General features: G+C 49.3%; 7 protein-coding genes across 7 annotated transcripts; 4 read left to right on the top strand and 3 right to left on the bottom strand.

Annotated features, from left to right (window-relative positions):
- Positions 1 to 684: 684 nt before the first annotated feature.
- Positions 685 to 2,343, top strand: KY384_005598 (uncharacterized protein; the record flags this gene model as incomplete). Its single annotated transcript, XM_044814098.1, has 1 exon — positions 685 to 2,343. The coding sequence occupies one exon, from the start codon at positions 685 to 687 to the stop codon at positions 2,341 to 2,343; it is 1,659 nt and encodes a 552-aa protein (XP_044669399.1).
- A 1,823-nt stretch (positions 2,344 to 4,166) lies between these two features.
- Positions 4,167 to 4,556, top strand: KY384_005597 (uncharacterized protein; the record flags this gene model as incomplete). The annotated part of the gene is made up of 2 exons (XM_044814097.1): positions 4,167 to 4,241; positions 4,341 to 4,556. The coding sequence occupies 2 exons, from the start codon at positions 4,167 to 4,169 to the stop codon at positions 4,554 to 4,556; spliced, it is 291 nt and encodes a 96-aa protein (XP_044669398.1).
- A 305-nt stretch (positions 4,557 to 4,861) lies between these two features.
- On the bottom strand, positions 4,862 to 6,142 carry KY384_005596 (uncharacterized protein; the record flags this gene model as incomplete). Its single annotated transcript, XM_044814096.1, has 1 exon — positions 4,862 to 6,142. One exon carries the CDS (start codon positions 6,140 to 6,142, stop codon positions 4,862 to 4,864), a length of 1,281 nt encoding a protein of 426 aa, XP_044669397.1.
- An 871-nt stretch (positions 6,143 to 7,013) lies between these two features.
- Positions 7,014 to 9,035, top strand: KY384_005595 (uncharacterized protein; the record flags this gene model as incomplete). Its single annotated transcript, XM_044814095.1, has 1 exon — positions 7,014 to 9,035. The coding sequence occupies one exon, from the start codon at positions 7,014 to 7,016 to the stop codon at positions 9,033 to 9,035; it is 2,022 nt and encodes a 673-aa protein (XP_044669396.1).
- A 477-nt stretch (positions 9,036 to 9,512) lies between these two features.
- On the bottom strand, positions 9,513 to 10,938 carry KY384_005594 (uncharacterized protein; the record flags this gene model as incomplete). Its single annotated transcript, XM_044814094.1, has 2 exons — positions 9,513 to 10,696; positions 10,764 to 10,938. The coding sequence occupies 2 exons, from the start codon at positions 10,936 to 10,938 to the stop codon at positions 9,513 to 9,515; spliced, it is 1,359 nt and encodes a 452-aa protein (XP_044669395.1).
- A 937-nt stretch (positions 10,939 to 11,875) lies between these two features.
- On the top strand, positions 11,876 to 15,567 carry KY384_005593 (uncharacterized protein; the record flags this gene model as incomplete). Its single annotated transcript, XM_044814093.1, has 3 exons — positions 11,876 to 12,318; positions 12,643 to 13,294; positions 13,354 to 15,567. 3 exons carry the CDS (start codon positions 11,876 to 11,878, stop codon positions 15,565 to 15,567), a joined length of 3,309 nt encoding a protein of 1,102 aa, XP_044669394.1.
- Positions 15,568 to 16,324: 757 nt separating this feature from the next.
- Positions 16,325 to 18,180, bottom strand: KY384_005592 (uncharacterized protein; the record flags this gene model as incomplete). The annotated part of the gene is made up of 2 exons (XM_044814092.1): positions 16,325 to 17,988; positions 18,036 to 18,180. 2 exons carry the CDS (start codon positions 18,178 to 18,180, stop codon positions 16,325 to 16,327), a joined length of 1,809 nt encoding a protein of 602 aa, XP_044669393.1.
- Between the last annotated feature and the right edge of the window lie 1,657 nt (positions 18,181 to 19,837).

The raw sequence follows: 19,837 nt of genomic DNA, 5'->3' as shown, positions 1-19,837 counted from the left end.
GGCGGTTCAGTTGGACAGGTGGCAGTCTTTTTACCCTCTGAATGAAACTGATATTGAGCTTTCCATAGATAGAACCCGTCAAAAGACCACCATGCCATTGGTAAACGCTGGCAGTAAAGTTGACGTTGATGAAAGATTGCGGTAATTGAAGCACTTTGCAGCCCAGTGAAATCCTCATACGGTGTCATTTGTCTCACAAAGAAACAGGAACAGCGTCTAGACGTCTTAGTCATTCGCTGTTGCGAATGACTCAGATGGTTCTACAGTATTGCTGGGATATCTTGCAGCAGAAATCATACAATGCGGGGACGCTTGCAATTCTAGGCTTTAGTAGAAGAAGAGCCGCTATGTTTTACTTACTCAAAACTTCGTAAGGTTGCAAAATTGTATTCGCAAGCATGTGACGACTCAAAGGAAATGCGTTGAAGATGGCCCCCACGGAATATTGTCGCATGTTGGGCTGCTTCTCGGTACGCACTATGGAAAACCAACAGCCCTCACAGCCTTCTCCCCATGCGCACAACATGGATAGAGAGTATATGAAAGCAATTATTTGCCCTTTATATTCCATTTTCATGAGGGTCGATCTCGACGTCGTCCGAGCCAGACTTTCAGTCATGAATAAAGTCTGAAAGATTGCCACAAAAAACAAAGTCAGATAGCGGCGTCTTTGGGAATACAAGGATGTTTCACCCATGGACTGTCAGGACTGTGCTCGGGATCGCTATCCTGGCCCTCCGTGCAAATGCGATGCCTCTCGAGACGGCTCCAAATTCCCAAATGGGAATGTCTCCTATCTTCAATGGCTCGCCCACCAACGTTATTCAAAATAGCATTGACGCACCAGCCTCAGACAAATCAGAGCGTCTCATAGAATCAAGAGATACAGCATCCTCTGTAGCGAACAAGAATGGGACAGACAACACCGCAACCGCTTTCGGAGATTGTGGCGTAGCACCCCCAGGCTCGACCAAGATGAATACCAACTATGCCTTGAAGATAACGGGATACTGGCATCCTTCATCCACAACCCTGTGCTTTGACGCCTGGGCTTCAAATGACGCTAAAGTCATGCATTTCAAGAACAACTACTTCATCTATCCTCAGTCCTTCTTCGTTCCCATAATAAGCGGTTTGTACGACTTGGCTGTCGAGTTCTGGTTTAGATCACTATTGGAAATGAACGATGAATTCTGGATGGGCATCTCAGGCACAATCGACAGGGTGCCTTACCACAGGGATTGGACTATCAAACGAACACCCCAAGTACTCCTGAATTCAGTCGCATCAGAACCTTCCCCTTCACCCCAGAATATCCAGCTTTCTAGACGTACTTCGCCAGATTTGCATAACACCGCGGTTGTGGCAGGCTTTACCACTGGGGAATGCGGCATCGATACTCCCAGTGCTACTCTTATAAATTCTTACTATGCATTCAGAATGGAGGGCTTCTGGAATCCACTGTCCCAAAATCTGTGCGTGGATGCTTTTTTCCCCAACAAGTCAAGCCTCGCGCATTTCAGCGTCAAACCTTTCGACTACAACAATGGCCAAGCTTATCAACTTGATATCGTAAAGCCGGAATACCACGTGCAAGTCCAATTTCAGTTCGCTTCGGAGGCTGATGTTGGTCGAACTTTTGATTACGATATCACGGGAACGATCAATGGGTTGTTGTACAGCAAGAGTTTCTCTATTAAACGGGAATGGCCGAAGCTTTCTGAAGACGCTACGTACAAGGATCGGCGGAACTATCAGTCCGTAAGGCGAGATACTTTATCCCAGCCATCGAACTTGACCAATAGCACCATTGATGTCCTCGCCAGCCCCCCGTTTGAAGACTGTGGCGAGCCTCCGCCAGACACTACACACATCGATTCCAACATCGGCTTTAAGATGACTGGGTTCTGGGACCCAGCATTCACCACAATGTGCATCGACGCTTTTAATACAGACGGGAAAACAAAGATCGGTCATTATCTCACCAGAAGTTTCACGTACGCCAATACACCAATCACCTTCATAATTAAAACCAAAAGAGTGTATCACGTGTCTCTAATATTCTATTTTCTGGAAGAAAAGGATGTTGAATGGCTATTCCACGTTTCGCTCGTCGGAACGATACTGGAAAAGGGGGAACCGCGGCAATACGATGAAGATTGGGAGATTGTAAGGCAGTCGGTACCAGCCCTTGGGGGAGGAACAGAACAGACTTCTCCAAGCGTCCAGATTTCGCGGCGTGATTTACGTCCGTCAAAAAGAGGCAACGGGGTAAGTTTCGCTCAAGGGGCTGATGGGGCTGCGGCAGCGGGAAGTGGTACTGCGCGAAATCGTCTCGGATGATATGCTCTTATGACATCAGACATCTGCAGAGCGTAGCAGGCGGTTCAATTGACTGCTTGAGTACCTGCTAGAATTACAACCACCATGTAGACCATCGCGGGTTGATGAGGAAGGCCGCATACGGAGTAATGCGAAGAGCTTTTGACCGCTCAGCCGGCTCTCGTGATTGCCAGTCTACCTAATTCCTTGGCATATCAAGCACAAAATAATAGAACAGTTGTCTCCATATTTTTTCAGGCAGTTTCGATCTTTGTTTTAACTGACAATCGGTTTCTCGAAGACCAGTTTCCGGGTCTATGACTTGGGCACTCGTAAATTAGACAGAGCTACCTTCGTTCATTGAAAGTCTTTGGTCCTCAAAGGCAGCATGTTGATTGGTTGCTCCCCTTGCTGCCGGATTGAAGCTTTTCCAAATGCAAGCAGCCACCTTACTTGGTCACGTGGGCCTCATACGGAGTTTGCGGTGACAGTGGCGTATGATTCCAAAGAACCTGATATTAATCGCTAGTGAGTTGGTATTAGGGCAATCTGGCCTTCTTTCATGTGATTTCTAGGCGCTCGGAGAAAGCAGTCTTCTTGTAGCTACCCATCGTGTACCAAGATAGTGTCACAGATAGTCGTTCGTGTTCGTGTTGCAAGGCGGGTTCTTTGACAGATTCTCTTGTTTGCATGTGTTAATATTGGCGCAACACACCATTCACAGGCCAAACACCGCGTTAACTGTAAAGCTGCGTCTCCCCGTGCTTGGTCTCTCTTTACCACCTCTTTCATGATTTTTGGCCTGGTCTAAGATATCGTCCAGCAAAGACAGGTTCTTTTCAAACATGGAAATCTCACATGCAACACGAGACCGTGTCCTCCCAAAGTTCAATCAAGATCCAAGCTTAATGGCAGTGGAGAACGAATACAACTCCCTCTGCAGACTCGACGCATCAAATTTTAAATCGATACAAGCGTATCACGAGAAGTTCGAAGAACACCTCTGCAAGCTAGGCGCCTGGGGTAAACCGTTGCCTGAATGGATGCATGGGTCTATCTATCGCAAGGGTCTGAGCGAGGATCAATATCAATCTCTTGTTCCACTAATGCAGGCTGTCAAAATAAGCAAACGAGAACTTGGTCTGTATGAGATGGCTGCAATTTTCATCGGCCAGGAAATGGCGAAGCAGAGGAGCGAAGAAGGGAAGGCCTCCAAGAAGCAGGGCAGAAATCGCCGCAAGCGAGGCAATAAGGACAGCAAGAATAATTACACAGCGGGATATACTACTTTCTGACTGATAAAGCTGCAGAGGTTGGATGGCGCTGCTATTCCTACCTTTGCAAAGGACATCTGGAATCAAAGTTGTTAGTCCTGAATGAAGTCAGCCAGTCATCGAGGGACGTTGGCGAGAGACAGAGCTATTCAGGCGATAAAGAATCAACTGCACACCATGGAAGGGAGTGGGAAGAAGAATCGAAGAAATCAGTGTGTATGCGCTAGCCTCTTTAGTCAATTTATCGTGTCTTTCATCCATTGCGGGAGATCACAGTGAAGACCGTCTCGAGATGATCTTGAGTCGAATGTGATCTCAAGGTCATCTCAAGGTCATCTTGAGACCATCTTGCGCTTCGAAAAAGATTCCCGGGGCGCCTCCCCCCAAACGGCCCTAAACGCGGCACGCTCCGGGCGCCCTTCCAGGTACCCCGCTGTAGGCTTTAGCGGGGATTCGCATGACGCAATGACTGTCAAAGTTCCTTCAACGAGCCACGCTGCTAATCTATGCTACATCCCCACGATCATTGCCATTCAACAGACCAATATACAATCACATCACAGAACCAGCATGTCTGAAAACAGCAACACCGGCGACGCGTCTATGCTGCGTGGCCATGCGAACTACGTCGCCGGCGCTGCCAAGGTCTGCGTTCTCCCCACCCTCCACTACTTTGCCCCTTCCTCCGCTTTGCCCTGCCCTCACTTGCTGCCCTAGTCCTTGAACTGACTATCCTTTTACCAGGAGGCCATCGGCTCATATACCTCGACTGATATGCAGAACGCTGGCGCGTCGGACAAGCAGGCTGCAGTGGATGAGATGAGGGCGGCCAAGTCACAGAGTGATGCTCAAGGAGGCGAACTGAACAAAAATAGTACATTGGGCAGCGTGGAGCAGAAGCTTGGAAGTGCAACGGGTTGTGAGGGCATGGAGGATGAGGGGGCGAAGAGGCAGACTTAAACTGACTTGGCTAAGGACGGCGTCCGAGGAGATATGACGATGATAATCACGGGCTTGATGAAGCTTTGAATATGTGCAAAGGGCATTTCATATACTTATCAACAAATGCAAGAGGCGTATTGAATAGATGAAGTATACGCAAAAGACAGCTCGCAAAGTTGTAAGTATATGCAAAAACCAGCCCCTCCGTATGAATTTTTAGAAGAAGTATCTCCTATAATTTTGGATATCTGCAAGAGCCCTCTTCAAAAGTATAAATATATGCAAAAGACATCTCGCATAGGTAGGCAGCAGAGAGGAGGTTGTCATTCTCCAAATATGAACATGCCCTTACCCTTTCTATACCCCTCCAGCGTGCCTTGTACCGCTTGCACTAGCTCCTCCTGCTTCGTCTCCTCATTCCACCTCACGTCCAGCGTCGGACTCTCCACCAATTTGCCCTCCCTATACAAATCCAGGACACTATCCACCACCTTCCTCTTCTCCCCCGGATGCTCATCCGCCCAATGACTGACCCAGAACCCCACGAACCTCAAGTCCTTGAAGATCAACATACTCGCCCCGACCCTCATGGGCGCCTTGCTCATAGCCCCATACGTAACCATCGTCCCACCCTTTCCCAGTACCTTCGCCATATTCATTGCCGCATCACCTCCCACGCAGTTCAACCCCAGTCTCACCTCCTCCCTCCCTCCGTTCGTCCACTCGGCAATCCGCTCTCTAAATCCCTTTTCCCCCACCTCCTTGTCCGTAACGACCTTTTCCGCTCCCAGTGCCCTCATCTCTGCCTTCAGAGCCTCCTCTTCCCCTTTATCCTCCCGTTCCCTCACAACAGCAATACCCCTCAGCCCCCACAGCTTCCCCAACTGACTCGCCACCCTCCCCACCGCAGAATTCGCTCCATTCTGTATATACCACGGCCCGCCTCCCCCTGCCCCTCCACCTCCTCCACCAGCGAGTTTCGCAAACTCAACACCCCAATCCACGAACCCGCTTAGCAGCCGCCACGCCGTTACGGGGTTGACGCTCACGCTGCCCACTTGGCTTGCACTCACACCCTCTTTCTCGATCCTCAGCACGGCGCTTTCGTCAACCTGCGCGTGCGTCCGCCATGTGCCTAGCCCCGTGCGGCGGGGTATGACCCAGTCTCCTTTCTGCAATCCTTCTTCTCCATTGCCTACATTGCCTTTGCCTGCCTGCCCTCCTAATGCAACAACCTCAAACACGCCCTCGTTTCCGGGTATAGCTGACGGCGAGGCAGTGCCCAGCGCAGTAGTGAAATGTCTGTCTTTTGGGGGTGTGGGGTAGAAGCCTTGGATTTGATTGATGTCTGCGGGGTTGAGAGGGGCAGCGAGGGCGCGGAGGGTAAGTAAGGTGGAGTGTGGTGGGGGAAGGGAGTGCTTGTGCAATCGAAGCGCGTCGGATGGGTTGCCATGTTCGCTGTAGACGAGGGCTTTGGCTTGCGTGTAGCCGTAGGTTGAGATGCGGCGGCGTTTGTCGGAAAGGGGGGTTTGGGAGGGGAGGAGGGCGATGCGGAGACAGCGGATGCAGAGAGGTGAGGGCGAGAGGAGCGTGGGTTTTGCCATTGAGAACGTGGTGAGAATTGATGCGTAATTAGTCGTATGGACTTCTGATGAAGATGAACGGAATTTTGGGGCTATGATGTCATTGCGCAGGAGAAAAGTTTTTACGCTTCAACTTGAATGAGAAAGGAGCTGCAATCCTTAGGGGCTTAATGAAAGTCTCACAGACAGTCGTAGCCTGGTTGCCCGTCGCAAGTAATTCCAATAGATTAGAGAGCATGTCCTAAAAGAAATATAACAGGACGATCTCAATATTTTCTCAAGGAGCTCTCAAGGTCATATCAAGGTCATCTCAAGGTCACCTCCAGGTTACCTCCAGATGACCTCCAGACGACCTCAAGTTGATTTCGTGTTTCCCTAGAAAGACGAGAGACTTAGGAAATGACTAAATAGGCTAGCGTTGAAAATTATAATCATCTCAGTCAGTCATTCTGAACTACCTCGCGGTCTGCAATACTCCTTGGACACACCCAATCTTAGATTTAAGGCTAAATTTACAACTAGCTTTATTACGAAGACACTGGGTACAAGTTTTTATATCGTAATATTTTGAACCCTTCTACACCAAAATTGGTCATTTCGCTACCAATTTTAGGGTCTCTGAGGAGTTTTGCAAATTGCGAGCCTGCTTAGACCAGAATTTGCGTGATCTCCCTCGTTCTAAGCACTCTGAATCAACAGATTTGGCAGAGTGACGTTCGAGAGCATGGTTCGCGTTCTCTTCGAGTCATCAATGATAACACAATCAGAGCGGGCCACTCCAAATGAGCTGCACCTAGACGCCATGAGGTGAACCGCAGCTCGCGTCTTGAGGCCACGCTGGCATGCTGAGTATGCTTATTTTTCATATTTTCTAGATATCGATTAAGTGATCATGTCAGAAGAAGACTTTGATCCAAATCGATTTCAGAATATGCTTCTTGAAGGTCATCACGACATATTATTTACCAAGAATGCACAGTCTCAGGTGATGGTTTTCAAACGGGACGACAAGTACCCTGGAATCGCGCTGTCCGACACCACCAATCATATTAGGCTCGCAGAAATCCGGATCTTGAATGACGCAACAATAGTACTCCGATTTCACGCTGTCCCTCTTGCGAAAGCTGCTGCGTATACTGCTCTTTCATATACATGGGGCTCAATGCTTGGACAGTCTCAAAGTCAAGGGCTGCAGCTCACAGGAAACTTAGCTGATGCACTATACAGCTTCGCGAGCTGGCAGCCAAAGCTTTGGTGGATTGACGCGCTGTGTATCAACCAGGGCGATACTCGCGAAAAGAACGAGCAAATCAAACTCATGAAACAAATCTATCAGAAGGCCGAGCGTGTTTGTGTCTGGCTTGGACAATCAGACGAAGGAGTCCTTCAGGTGCTACCGAGAATTGCGCGCTCGTTTGAGGAAGCAAAAGCACAGAGTGGTGAGACTGAATCTGTGGGACCTGCGGGTTTGAAAATTCCAGGATCAGATTGGACATCTCTAATGGACTTCTTATCGCGTCCATTCTTCCGGAGAATATGGGTGCTCCAAGAGCTCTTAATGGCCGGTGACTCGATCATCGTGGGTTGTGGAAGTGCCAGATTTTCTTGGAAGTTTCTGGCACTACCAATATGGTGGCTTCGGGCCAACAATGCGCAAGGTAGTCTGAGATCCCAGCCATATAATCTAGACCATGAATACACGCTTCCAATCAGGAATGATATTATTGATCTCGTGACGAATTTATCGGCGAGACCTCGATCCCTATCCTTGGAGCAGCTCCTGCGGCTTACTTATGCGCTGGAGTCCTCAGAGCCCAGGGACAAGATCATCGCCTTACTTGGTCTGGCATCAAATAAAGATCCTGCTCTATCAAAGATCAACATTGGGTACGAGCAGTCTGTAAGGGACATTTATTGTAATGTAACAGGAGTCATATGCACCACTCACCGTTCAATCAGTCTTCTAGAGCTGGTCGGTGATCAATCTTTCCGAGAATTCAGCGACCTTCCTTCGTGGGTCCCAGATTACAGTGTCACCTCTAGTCGACCTCAATTCAATAACGAAAGTCCAGACTGTCAGGATTCGAATGTTGAGGTCGCGTGGATACCTGGCTCCAGGACTCTTTCACTTGGTGTACAAGTGTCAGATGAAGTTGCACATGTATCGGGCGACATCATGATGCGAGAGGAAAAGCCAGAGGATGCCCTTCTTTCGTGGTTCAAGATGACGGCTGAGTTTATTGAAGTCGACAAATGGGCTTTGATTACGAGAGACCCTGAGGAGTCTGGACACACTACGGTCAATGCATTCTGGCGCGCCATGATAGGGGACTCCAGTGGCAAACAATGTCCAGCGCCAAAAGAGTATTACGATCACTTCTGCTCGGCTTTATTCCAGCGTCTTACCGAAACAGGAGATCGTGATGAGCAACTTCAATGGAATCTCGCATTATGCAAGTCATATCTCAATAAGTGTCATTATTCTGAGCCCACAGAAATAGAAGATAAGGACATAAAGATGTATCATTTCATATGTGCGACGATCATCGAAAACAAAAGGCAGCCCGTCAAGTCGCCTCATTGGACCTTTCCAGAACCCTGGCTTCAGTTTGACGAGGATGGCAAGTTTCTCGCCGTGACCCCACCAGGCGATGCTAAACTTTTCAAAAAGGAGATGGCTCGCTCATGCTGGAACACACGATTCTTCATTACCAGATCTGGTCGTATGGGCAGGGGACCGCTATCCATACAGCCGTCTGATAAAATTTGTCGCGTAGCAGGCGCAAAGGAGCTGCTCGTCCTAAGAGAGGCGGATGAGCACTTGCGATTCATAGGCAACTGCTACACCCATGGTCTCGTACATGATCAGGATTCTCAGCAATCAAACACTTTCAAGGAAGTCACGCTCGTGTGAGATGAGTAAGTCCCGCCGGACTTCGCAATTACTCGAGTTCTTGCAGAGGGTACCTGGTTCGGGCATTTCTATCGCTGGATCAGAAGCCACCTTACAGCCATTGGCTTGTTGGCTGAAAACCACTAGCTAGATTAAGAATTTCTATGCCTCTGGCGTCGATTCCGGCAGCCCTCTGGGGTTGGTATAAATAGGGATGCCCCCCAATGTTTTCCTGCCCAGGAATATCGCATTCGGGCTGCACTCAGATACAAAAACGTCTGTGCCAGGAAAAACCGACTTCTTTATCACTAGCGACTGAGCGCAGATAGTTGTTACGACGAGGGACAAACTTATTCTTGATATTTGAAGTGTCAATGGCACTCCTGATTGATGTCATGGTCGTCCACAGCGCCAAGCACAACAAGAGATAGACCAAGTGAGAGGAAGTAAATGAGTGCTGCTTTTGATTGATCTACGGACAATGAACCACTATCCCTTCTATTTCAGCGACGTCAAGTCTGGCGTCCCCTTGGCTGGCGGGTCCGAAAACCTCGTCTGCACGAACACCTTTTGCATACCCTTCGAGTAAGTGTTGAAGTTCTCATAGACCTTGTCCATCTCTTCGACCTTCAGCCTGTGTGTAAGCATGATGCCTGGATCGGTTTCTCCCTCTTGAATCATTTTCAGAAGCTTCTCCCAGTACATGTGTACTGGCGCCTGTCCATTACCAAATAATTTGATTCCTCGCTCCATCAATGCTCCAATGTTGAAATGGTTCGTATACCCAACGTAGACACCGGTGATACCGCATCGTCCAAAGTTCTTGACAGACTCAATCATCTCGTTGACGATTTCACTCGAATCCGTCTCGGCTCCCAACAACAACTCAAAGTAATGTGCCCATCCTTTCGCGTACTCGCCAGCCACGCATTCAAGAGCCACATCTGGCCCGCCGTGTTCCATCTCTTTCAAAACACTGACGACGCTATGTCCTTTCGGTAAACTCGTAAAGTTAACAGTCTCAACCTTCGGCAGCTTCTCCTTGCAATAGTCAAGCCTCCACGCCCCATTGCCTCCATCGATCAAGATGACCCTTTTCGCTCCATTGGTGAAGCTCATCTCCGCAGCCATCATCCCGATCGGGCCCGCACCCCAGATTGCGACCACATCTCCCTCCTTTACGCCAGTATCAACGACGCAATTCCAACTCGTCGCCAGCACATCACTGAGATACAATCCCTTCTCATCCGGCACGTCATCCGGTAGCTTCAACAAATTAACATCCCCAAATGGCACCCTCACATACTCCGCCTGCCCACCCGCGAACCCGCCCGTAAAATGACTGTATCCAAACATCCCCGCCGTTCTTCCGCCATACATTGCATTCTCCATCGTATTGGCATTCGTGCGCTCGCACTGCGACGACAGCTTCTTCTTGCAATACATGCACTCTCCACACGCAATCTGGAACGACGCGACGACGCGGTCGCCTTCCTTGAAGCCCTTCACGGCAGAACCCATTTTGTCGACTTTGCCGCAGAACTCGTGGCCGAGGATGTCGCCTTTTTGGAGCTGCACGACGGCGCCGTGGAAGAGGTGCAGGTCCGAGCCGCAGATTGTGCTGCCCGTCACTTTGAGGATTACGTCTCGATCTTCGATGACGGCTGGTTTGGGAGTTTCGACTGCAGAGGGAGATTAGATTGAGATGAGTAGGGAGGAGGGGAGAGGAGGGAAGGGTGGCAGACGTACGGACTTGCACGTCGTTCTTGCCCATCCAGCAGAGCGCTTGCATAGTCTCTCCATCTTTGTCGGCGTACTTCTCGCGGTCTCGAGCCGCATTGGTCATGTCTTGCTCTGTGAAGGCATTCTTGCCGTGGCCGAGGGCCTTCTCGATATAGTTTGCTGCTTGAGTAACGACGGCCATGGTTGCGGTGGATGTGTGGTAGGCTCTTTTGGTATACAATGTTCAACAAGCGATGCTAGGCTAGGATGATTGCAGTCAAAAGAGTTCAAGCAAGGCATTTTGTGAGGGGCAATTATATTTGTCGAAGTAAAGGTACGTCACCACCATGTCATACTGAAATATATCAGCCAACTGCCGACCACTGTAGGTAGCAGCCGAGATGACATGTCTTGGCGCCAAGATATCTGCTATCTCACTTCTCTTGCTTTTCTGGATGGAAAGGGCAAGAGAGTCTCAACTCTAGTATTGAGGCTCTCTTTGGCAGACCGGAAATCAATTGATTGGCGCCGCATCAAGAAGTTGATTCTTCTCAGCCCGTAAACGATCCTGACCAGGCTCGGTCATCGGAGAAACTCTTGTCCGAGCCGAGAGCCTTGGGAAGCGTCAGCGTTTTAAGACTGTCCTGCTTCGATGCTCGCGCGTTCACTGTACTATTACGGCGTCAATCATATGTCCAGCCAATGTGAATCAATTGGCATCACGGAAATCATTGAGCTGAGGAAGCCAAAAGTAGACTCTGCAAATGGGTGCCAAACCCGTCGTTCGTCCCACCTCAGGCAGCCACAATCTTACGCATGCCCCGCACACTATCCAATGGGATGCATATGGGGCGCTAGGTGATCAGGCTGAGATGTCCAGCGACCTGGACAATCGCCGAAGAATCATCGTGGCTGTACAGTAATGTGCCCTTGAGACTATAGACATGACCAATTGAGGACTTGAGACATCCAGTCAGTGTGAGCCAGATGGTTTGCTCTCAATCCTCAGGCTCTGTTTCTGGGGCGCCAATTTTCACCTTCATCGCGTAGTGCGATGAGCTTGCACAGCTCAATGCTCGCGCAATACGGTTGCCTTGATTAAAGCACCTTCGTCCATTTACATTGAATAGCAAATTGTTATGGATCCAGTCACTGGCGTCGGTCTCGTTGCCTCCATTGCACAGCTCATTCAATTCGGCATTGCGACCGCAAAGGCCTGTCACGAAATCTACGAGAAAGGCTCGACGAGCGAGAACATCAATATTGATGAGACGACCATCCATCTGAGCAACCTCTCGAGCTCTTTACAGCGCTCAATAAAAGAGTTAGGAGCTGGGAAGACAGTGTCGTCACTCTCTGAGGAGGAGAAAGAACTCTTAAACCTCGGGCAGAAATGCGAAGAGACTGCAAAAAAGCTACATGACGAAGTAAATAAGTTGAAGGCACGCCCGTCGGGCTCAAAACGGGAGGCTGCTGGCATATTCGCTCGCTCTATATGGAAGAAGGGTAGCATTTCCAGATTAAAAGAACGCCTGGAAAGTTACAGAAGGCTACTGGAAACCTCACTGCTTTTCAAGCTCAGGTAAGGCATCCATGGTTATCGCTAGTAATGGCCAAAGCCTGCCACATCTAGCCATTATCCCCCATTCCTCTGTCAATTTTCAAATAAGGAGAGTCATGGCTACACGCTTGAACAAAACAGTATTTTTTGAATTGCACTAATGGCACATCCTGCCCTCTGCCTGGCACTTGTAACTTTCTATCCTCGATTTCGGGTAGCTCTGGGCTCTTCACTTGTACAAGCCACATGATGCATGACATGTATCTTTGTGCGCGTGTCTATTACTGCCCAGCGATTGAAGGACAAGAGATGAAGGCGCAGTATCTTGCTAACTCCGGACTCTAGTCAGCGCTTTGATACTGCGACCTTGAAATATAGCGACCGCTTCGCAAACCTCGACAAAGGTCTACAAGGAATCGTTATGTGTCTTGCCAACTCGCAGAGCTCACTTACTACCCTTGTAGAGCGAAGTTCAGAGCAGACACAGGAGCAGATTGTGAAAGAGCTTGCCCGCTCGAGACAATCTCAACAAAATGAACGCTTCTATGAAGACATCAAGAGCAGCTTATTCTACCCCGCAATTTTCTCGCGGCAAGAACAGGTGGCATACGAATTCGATGGAATTGAAGATAGTTACGCATGGATCTTTCATGACTCAAACGATGCTGCAGATCAAGCGCAACAAACGTCGGAGGAGATCACAGGCAACCCACGCTGGGACAACTTTTCAGACTGGCTAAAGACTGGACACTCTGTTTATTGGATCAACGGCAAAGCTGGCTCGGGAAAGTCGACCTTGATGAATTACATCCATGAAAATCAAGGCAAGGACATTTTGCTCAAGCAGTGGAGTGGTGGAGAACGGCTACTGCTGACTGCAGCGTTCTTTTTCTGGAATGCAGGTGGCAGCCTTGAAAAGACTGTGAACGGTCTCCTGCGATCCTTGATATACCAGTTGCTTACCCAATGCCGGCAGCTAGTTGCCTGCTTTGACGCGGTAAGCGAAAGACCTGTGCCCCAGCAATGGCGAACGATGCTCACAGACCGTTAATTTAGGAGCAGCCGCTACACACTTGGACGGAAAAACGCTTGATCAGTACCCTTGTAGCAGTCTTGACACAGACCCAAACACCTATCGCAGTCTGGATTCTGATTGATGGACTCGACGAACTCGAAGGTGATTATATGAAAATTCTTGGCTTAATCAGCAGCCTCTCCGCACGAAGTAACGTGAAAACTTGTCTGTCCAGTAGACCTTTAGCCGTCTATGAAAATGCCTTCGCCGGGATGCCAAGCTTGAGACTGCAAGACTTAACACGCAACAGTATCCGCGCATACACTAGCTCACAGCTCACTTTGACTGAGCGGCTTTTCTCCCTCCTGGCACAAAAACCCTCTAGTGGGCAGCATTTGATAAATGAAATCGTCAGTCGAGCAGACGGGGTATTTCTATGGGTTGTCGTTGCAGTCCGGAGTATCCGGGAAGGGCTTCAGCATTTTGTTGACTTCGATGAGCTTGAGAAGGAGATATACAGCCTTCCTATCGGTGTTGAAAATTTGTATATGCAAATGCTTATCCGAATCAAGCCAATGTATCGGCGGGATGCAGCCAGATACCTGCAGATTGCGTTGTACGAATCAGAAAACAGGGAAGCGAATGATTGCGCCCTAGACCTCTGGAGGTTGCATCTGATTGACCAACAACAAGTCAACGGTGATATGCCCTTAAATGTGAAGAAATCAGATGACAGCAGCTTAATTGAAGCCTGCCGTCAATTGACAACACGGGTGCTCTCGCATACACTAGGGCTTCTAGAAGTGATCACTGTGCAAGATGCAGAAACGAGTCCTTTGTTAAAGACTCATCACAATCCCGTGCTTGGGAACCAAATCAAAATCCACCATAGGACTGTGAAAGACTTCCTAGCAAACAATCAAGCGGCAAAAGCCTTCTTACAAAGCGCAGGCCCAACGGAGATTTGTGTGCGTCTTTCAATTGCCAGAGGGACATTGTCATATTTAATTGATCTTTCAAGAGGCGCATTTGAGATTCGCAAATTCCAATCTCACCTCGCTCACTATAACTATCTTGAGGGAGCTCTGGCTCAAATCTCATCTGTTGAAAAGATAAATGGTACTGCTCAGCTCAAGCTCATGGAATCACTTTCGACATACTCATGCATACCAAAGATCATACTTCCAAAGGGCGATCTGAAAGCAGATCGTAGACTCGATGCGGACGCGTACATGATCCACGGACCCGTTGAAGATGCCTACGACATTGTAGGCATGGCAGCCGCTCAAAACATGTCTTTATTCATATGCGAAGTCCTTGATCTGCCGGTCACTAGATTACGCAGCCAACCAAAACCGCTCCCAGACTGTCGACAATGCTGTTCTCATTTGGGTGAAGAAGCTCCTGGCTTTGCGTTGGATATTACCTGGGTAAGTACTCCGCAATATGGGCAGGCTTTCTCCCGCTATCGCCATCATTTGGATCAACACTTTCGCCCTCAGGGGGCTCAACAGACGCCCACAGGCAGACCTTACGACCTTGTATCGACTTACCTGCTTGCCTGTTGTAAGTCTAGCTTTACTCGTAAAATTCAGGACAACTTCGCCTTAGTAAGAATGCTTCTAAATGAAGGTGCAAATCCTATGGCGCCTATCCTGTCGGTCTCATCATATGCCCCTAACCACTATCACGGGTCCTTCTGGCACATGTGGGTGGAGTGTTTACGAAATCAGGTGCAGCATTTCAAAAACGATGCTGATTTCACTGTCTTCGGTCCGAGTGTCGCACTTGATGACGTTTTTGACGTTACAAAAGCTTTACTAGCTCAAGGCGCGCAAGTCAACGCACCGACTGAGAGAGATCAATTTTACAGAAGCCCTGACATCGACGGCCATTCTGGATTCTATTACGAGATCAAATGCGAAATCTCCATTTCGGCCATGTGGCTGCTTCAAGAGTGCTTCAGCGATAAAGTCGAGTTCCATGATTTTGCAGCGAATGTTGAACTGGTGTACAAGAGACCGTGGAGAAAGCTCACGTATTTTCAATACGCCCGAGCAACCAATGAGAATTCACTCATACATATTCATTCTAAGGAGCGTTATTATACAAACGAAGAAGAAAGTGAGTTCCTTTTGCAATTCTTAGATGCCGCTTATCGTTCGCCAAATGATCAAGAAGCGGAATCGGCGGCCGTGGCGGCTTGCAGGCAAATTTGGTTGGCCTCTAGGCCAGAAGTTGATGTTGACAATTAAAAGAAGAAGCCACCGACAAAGGAGGTCCTGCCAAAGCAGCTCGTGATCGCCAGCTCACTCAATTGAAGAGGATGGTCGTCTCGAATTTCGTTGCCTGAAAGCTTCGGGAGTCAGCATAGAAAAGCCTGTTGAAAACGATGACTTTTTCTGACAACGATGTACTTTTTGGGGCCGTAGGACTTCACCGAGTCCCCAAAATTCCACATATTTCCGTGCCTCCCTTTCTCCTCCTCAAATGGCCAGTTTGCATCTTCCGTGAGTTTGAGATAAGGCGAGAACAGCGGAGGTTGCTACATTAGCACCCAGATCCATAGACCAGATAATGCGAGAAAGTCGCGTCCATCCTTCGCCATTTCATAGGAAGACAACGTATTATCCGGAAAGCAATACTGCTGACATTGGCATCGCCAATACGCAGACTTCAGCGTCAAGGCACTAATCCTGCTAGATCACATGTACTTTTGGCACGAACGCTAATCGCGCATGCCCAATTCATAACGTACAGTCACGACTGATTCGTGCCTCAATTATCTCCTAGCTTCTTCAGCAGCTCCAGTAAACGAGAGGGCGATGAGCGGAAGGTGGCCGACAACGATCTTACAAGCTCTCACTAAAGTCAGGAAAATCTTTGATATGTACTAAATAGGGTATCATAAGTCATCTCACATAACACAACGCGCCGTCTCGGCACCCAGCTCTTGGGCAGATAGTCATACAACTCAGACCCACGATCTCTATTTCTTCCCTCATATCATATTCAACACACCAACATCCTCCGCCCATTCTCCCGCTTGAATTTACACCCACCCCCTCCCGTCGCCGGCGGCATCGAACTCTTCGCCGGCGCAGCAGCGGAACTCGATGAAGTCTTTGGCTTCGTCTTCTCAGGCTCCGGCGCAGCTCCCGGCTGCGGGTCCGGCGTACTATTATCCCCATCTCCATCCCCATCACCAGCAGCGGCTTTCTTCTGCGGCGTAGGCGCGGGACTCGGCTTCGGCGTCGCCGATGAAGTATCCCCTCCCCCTGGCTTTAACTCAGGAATATTGAAGGGGAAGCACGGATGCCACGGTACATCAAACGGCTTATTCCACAGCGACTTCGACCACTTCGGCAATTTCGTGTCTGCGTCCTCGCCCCACGCGGCATCTACCTCCGCATCTACGGAAATCACGGCTTGCAGGGCTAAATCGACGCCCGTCTCGGTTTTCTTCTTGTCGTCAGGGCACGCGCCCCCAGGCTTATACTTTGTGGTAACAGTGGCGGACAGTTCGGGCAATTTCATCGCAACGCCAACTTCTGCTTTGCCGACTTTCGTCAAGTCGATACCGAATGAGATTTTCGGTTTCGAGAAAACGGCGATTTTGAGCGAGGCAGAGATCTCGTTGATGTCGAAATAGGGGTCTACGGCGCCATCGAAGCCAGTGGCGGAACTATCGCCATCACCTGCGATATTGAGGACTGCTTTTGCGGTGTTAGGGAGTGTGCTTTTCAGCCCGAAATCAAATTTAGCGGTGCCGGCGATGGAGGCGTTGAAGCCGACATTGTAGGATATTTTGGCGCCGAGGGTGAAGAGGCCAGGGACTTTGATACCAGCGTCCGGGATGGCGGCGGAGAAAATCTCTTTCTGATATCCGAGGGTTTGGGAGAGTTTCTTTGTGGTGGCCGTGACGGAGGCTTCCAAGCCGAGCTGGGCGTTGAAGTTTTGGGGGGAGGCGTCAAGACTGAGGTCTTCGAGGTGCCAGCCTTTGACGGAGAGGTGGCCGGTTACTTGGAAGCTGCCTTGGACATAACAATTAACGCAGTCGAGTGAGAAGCGGCCCTCAGGGTCTTCCCAGATGTTGTGTTTTTCGTTTGGGCTGAGCATATTGACGGGGAAGGAAACGCTTTTGCTGAAGTCAGCGTTGCCTTGTACTGTGTCTGCGATGCCGTCGCCGACTTTCTCGACGCCGTCTTTGACGTCTTCGGCTACGTCGCCAATAGTATCCTTAACATCATCAAGCCAATCGCCAATGCCCCTGTGCTTTAATTTTGAGTTTTTGGTAGGGTATACCTTGCCAAAATCAAGATCATAAGTCCCAGCGACGTCTTCCCATGGAGCAGGCTGAGCGGCTAGAAAGGTTGTCCAGCTGTCGGTTTTCTCTGTGATTTTGCTGATGATGTAAGGCTGTCTTTCATCATCAGGTCCGCACCCGGCATGGTTAGCGATCATCAGAAACCTGTGGTCCTCATGATCATTGATAGTCGACCAGGTTTTCAAGGCATAGTTGAAGGCGTCTTGAGACTTAAAGGTCAATGACAGGGTGCCGTCGTTTCCTTGGCAATCAACGGCCGAAGTCAAGCCTTCAAACCTCTCCATCATGACTATTTGCAATCCATCCGGGGCAAATAGAGTCATGTTAGCAAACAACACCTGACCATGTTCTGGATTGGGTCAGTATGGTTTTGAGGCTCATGATAGGGTTGCTTACCGCCAGGACTGCCATATACTAATTGCGACTGCGTTTGAAAGTCTAGATCCGTGAACTGTTCGGAGTCGTCTCGCCGTCGGAGCCCAGTCATCCTTTCGAATTGGTTGATGTTTACCGGCAACAACTTAGTGGGCCCGCTTGCCATTGCTTGAAAGATTGTGGCAGGCAAAGCCGTGCAGAGTGAAGTCACAGCGATAGCCACGATCAGCCTCATAGTCGACTCAAAGGCCATGGTGAACGTCGCTGCAAAATGGAAGCAATTTGATGATCAGTGTAAGTCAAGGCTTCACGGGACCTAGTTGTCTGCGTGGAGGAGGCTTTTATCATTGGAAAAGAGAGAGCGACTATGTAACATAAAGAGACCAAAAGAATGTGGATGCCACAAGGCAAACGAATTGCTCGGCAGCTTACAGCTGAAGCCAGCTGCAGCAATTGTGCCTTGTGCAGCAAGAGTTGGCGAGATGATCCCTTGGCAGGACGTTGATCAGCGGAATCATACAGCTGGTCGTACGACCTCCTGCGTTCTTTGGAGTTAATCGGTAGATTTGATGAGGCCAATTCCCAATATAGGAATCTTGCACGCTGCTCTGCCGCAGCACATGACTTCATATTGGGCGGAATGAGAGAGATGAGAGGGGGAAAAGGCTGACAGGTGTGACCGCAACGGCAGGCGCTGGCGGAGATATTCCTGACATGTTTCTATAGCTATCACCAACATCGCTAGCGGATTGTCGGTGCTGAAGTGATGATTGGTACGGGCGACATTAAGGATGGGGGCGGACGCAAGTCAGCGCATCTTGGCATCTACGGCGTGGTTTCACGACAAATGATCGACAGGAACCTCCTCCTTTCTCTTGCATAGTCGAGATTAGCTGGCTTGGCGGTCATCATTCGACAATAATGTAGGCACGCGACCCGTTTTCAACGTTGTATCAACTCGCTTTTCTTGCAGGAAGAGAACCCCATGGTCTGTGGACCCTGATGAACGTAGGCTCAAGGCTCTCTGGCTCAGCAACGGTCCGTACAATTGCAGTATAGCAGAGGCTTTTTGGGAAACTTTGTACACGCATAGCATAATTATGATCAGAAAAAGGACAGAGGGATGTGGTAAGGTGAAACAACTTAGCTTGACTCAAGCTCAGCGTATGAATTCTTAGCCCATGTTCCAGAACCATATTTTTTATAAAGAGGTTACAGAGATGCGCCAAGTGTTCTATTCCACTTGAGCCCATTCATTTTGGGGGCGTCGAAGCTCATCCCCCCTAAACAGTGTGAAGCAGGTTCCTTAGAATGAGGAGGCATACACTAATCACCCAAAAATATTACTGCTCACTTAGGGAAATAATCTCAGGACTCACTCAGAGGACCGAATTAGCGAGTTCAATTGCGACAGCTATCGTGCATCATGCGGGTCTTCAGAATCATATTGCCACAAATATGAACGGTCATGTAGCTCAGGCCTCGTAGTTGAATATCACTCAGGGTTGCGAATGGTTGTCCCCAAAGAGCTCTTTTTGACGACGCGCTCATATTCACTCCATTCTTCACAAAGCCATGGACCTTAGGACTCTCAAGGGCACTTAGTTGATTCTTGGTCCTTTTGGCCTGGCCTGACTCTCCACATTCAAGTGCATACGCGTATGTGAGAAGGCATGGAAGGTCGTGTAAGTGAGGACAAGATGCCTCAGAGCTTGTTGCCCCTAAAGACAGCCCCTAAAACAGACTTCCCACAGGCCGCTCCCGGACCCTTGATTGCCCCCCAGACTTCCATCCCAACCCGAAGGCTCCGCATGTCATATCTG

The sequence above is a fragment of the Bacidia gigantensis genome (genome assembly GCF_019456465.1).
Source record: "Bacidia gigantensis strain McMullin 20006 chromosome Unknown contig_245, whole genome shotgun sequence".
NCBI classification, from domain to species: domain Eukaryota; kingdom Fungi; phylum Ascomycota; class Lecanoromycetes; order Lecanorales; family Ramalinaceae; genus Bacidia; species Bacidia gigantensis.
Note: the sequence above shows the minus strand (reverse complement) of the source record. Positions and strands in the feature narration are given on the sequence as shown.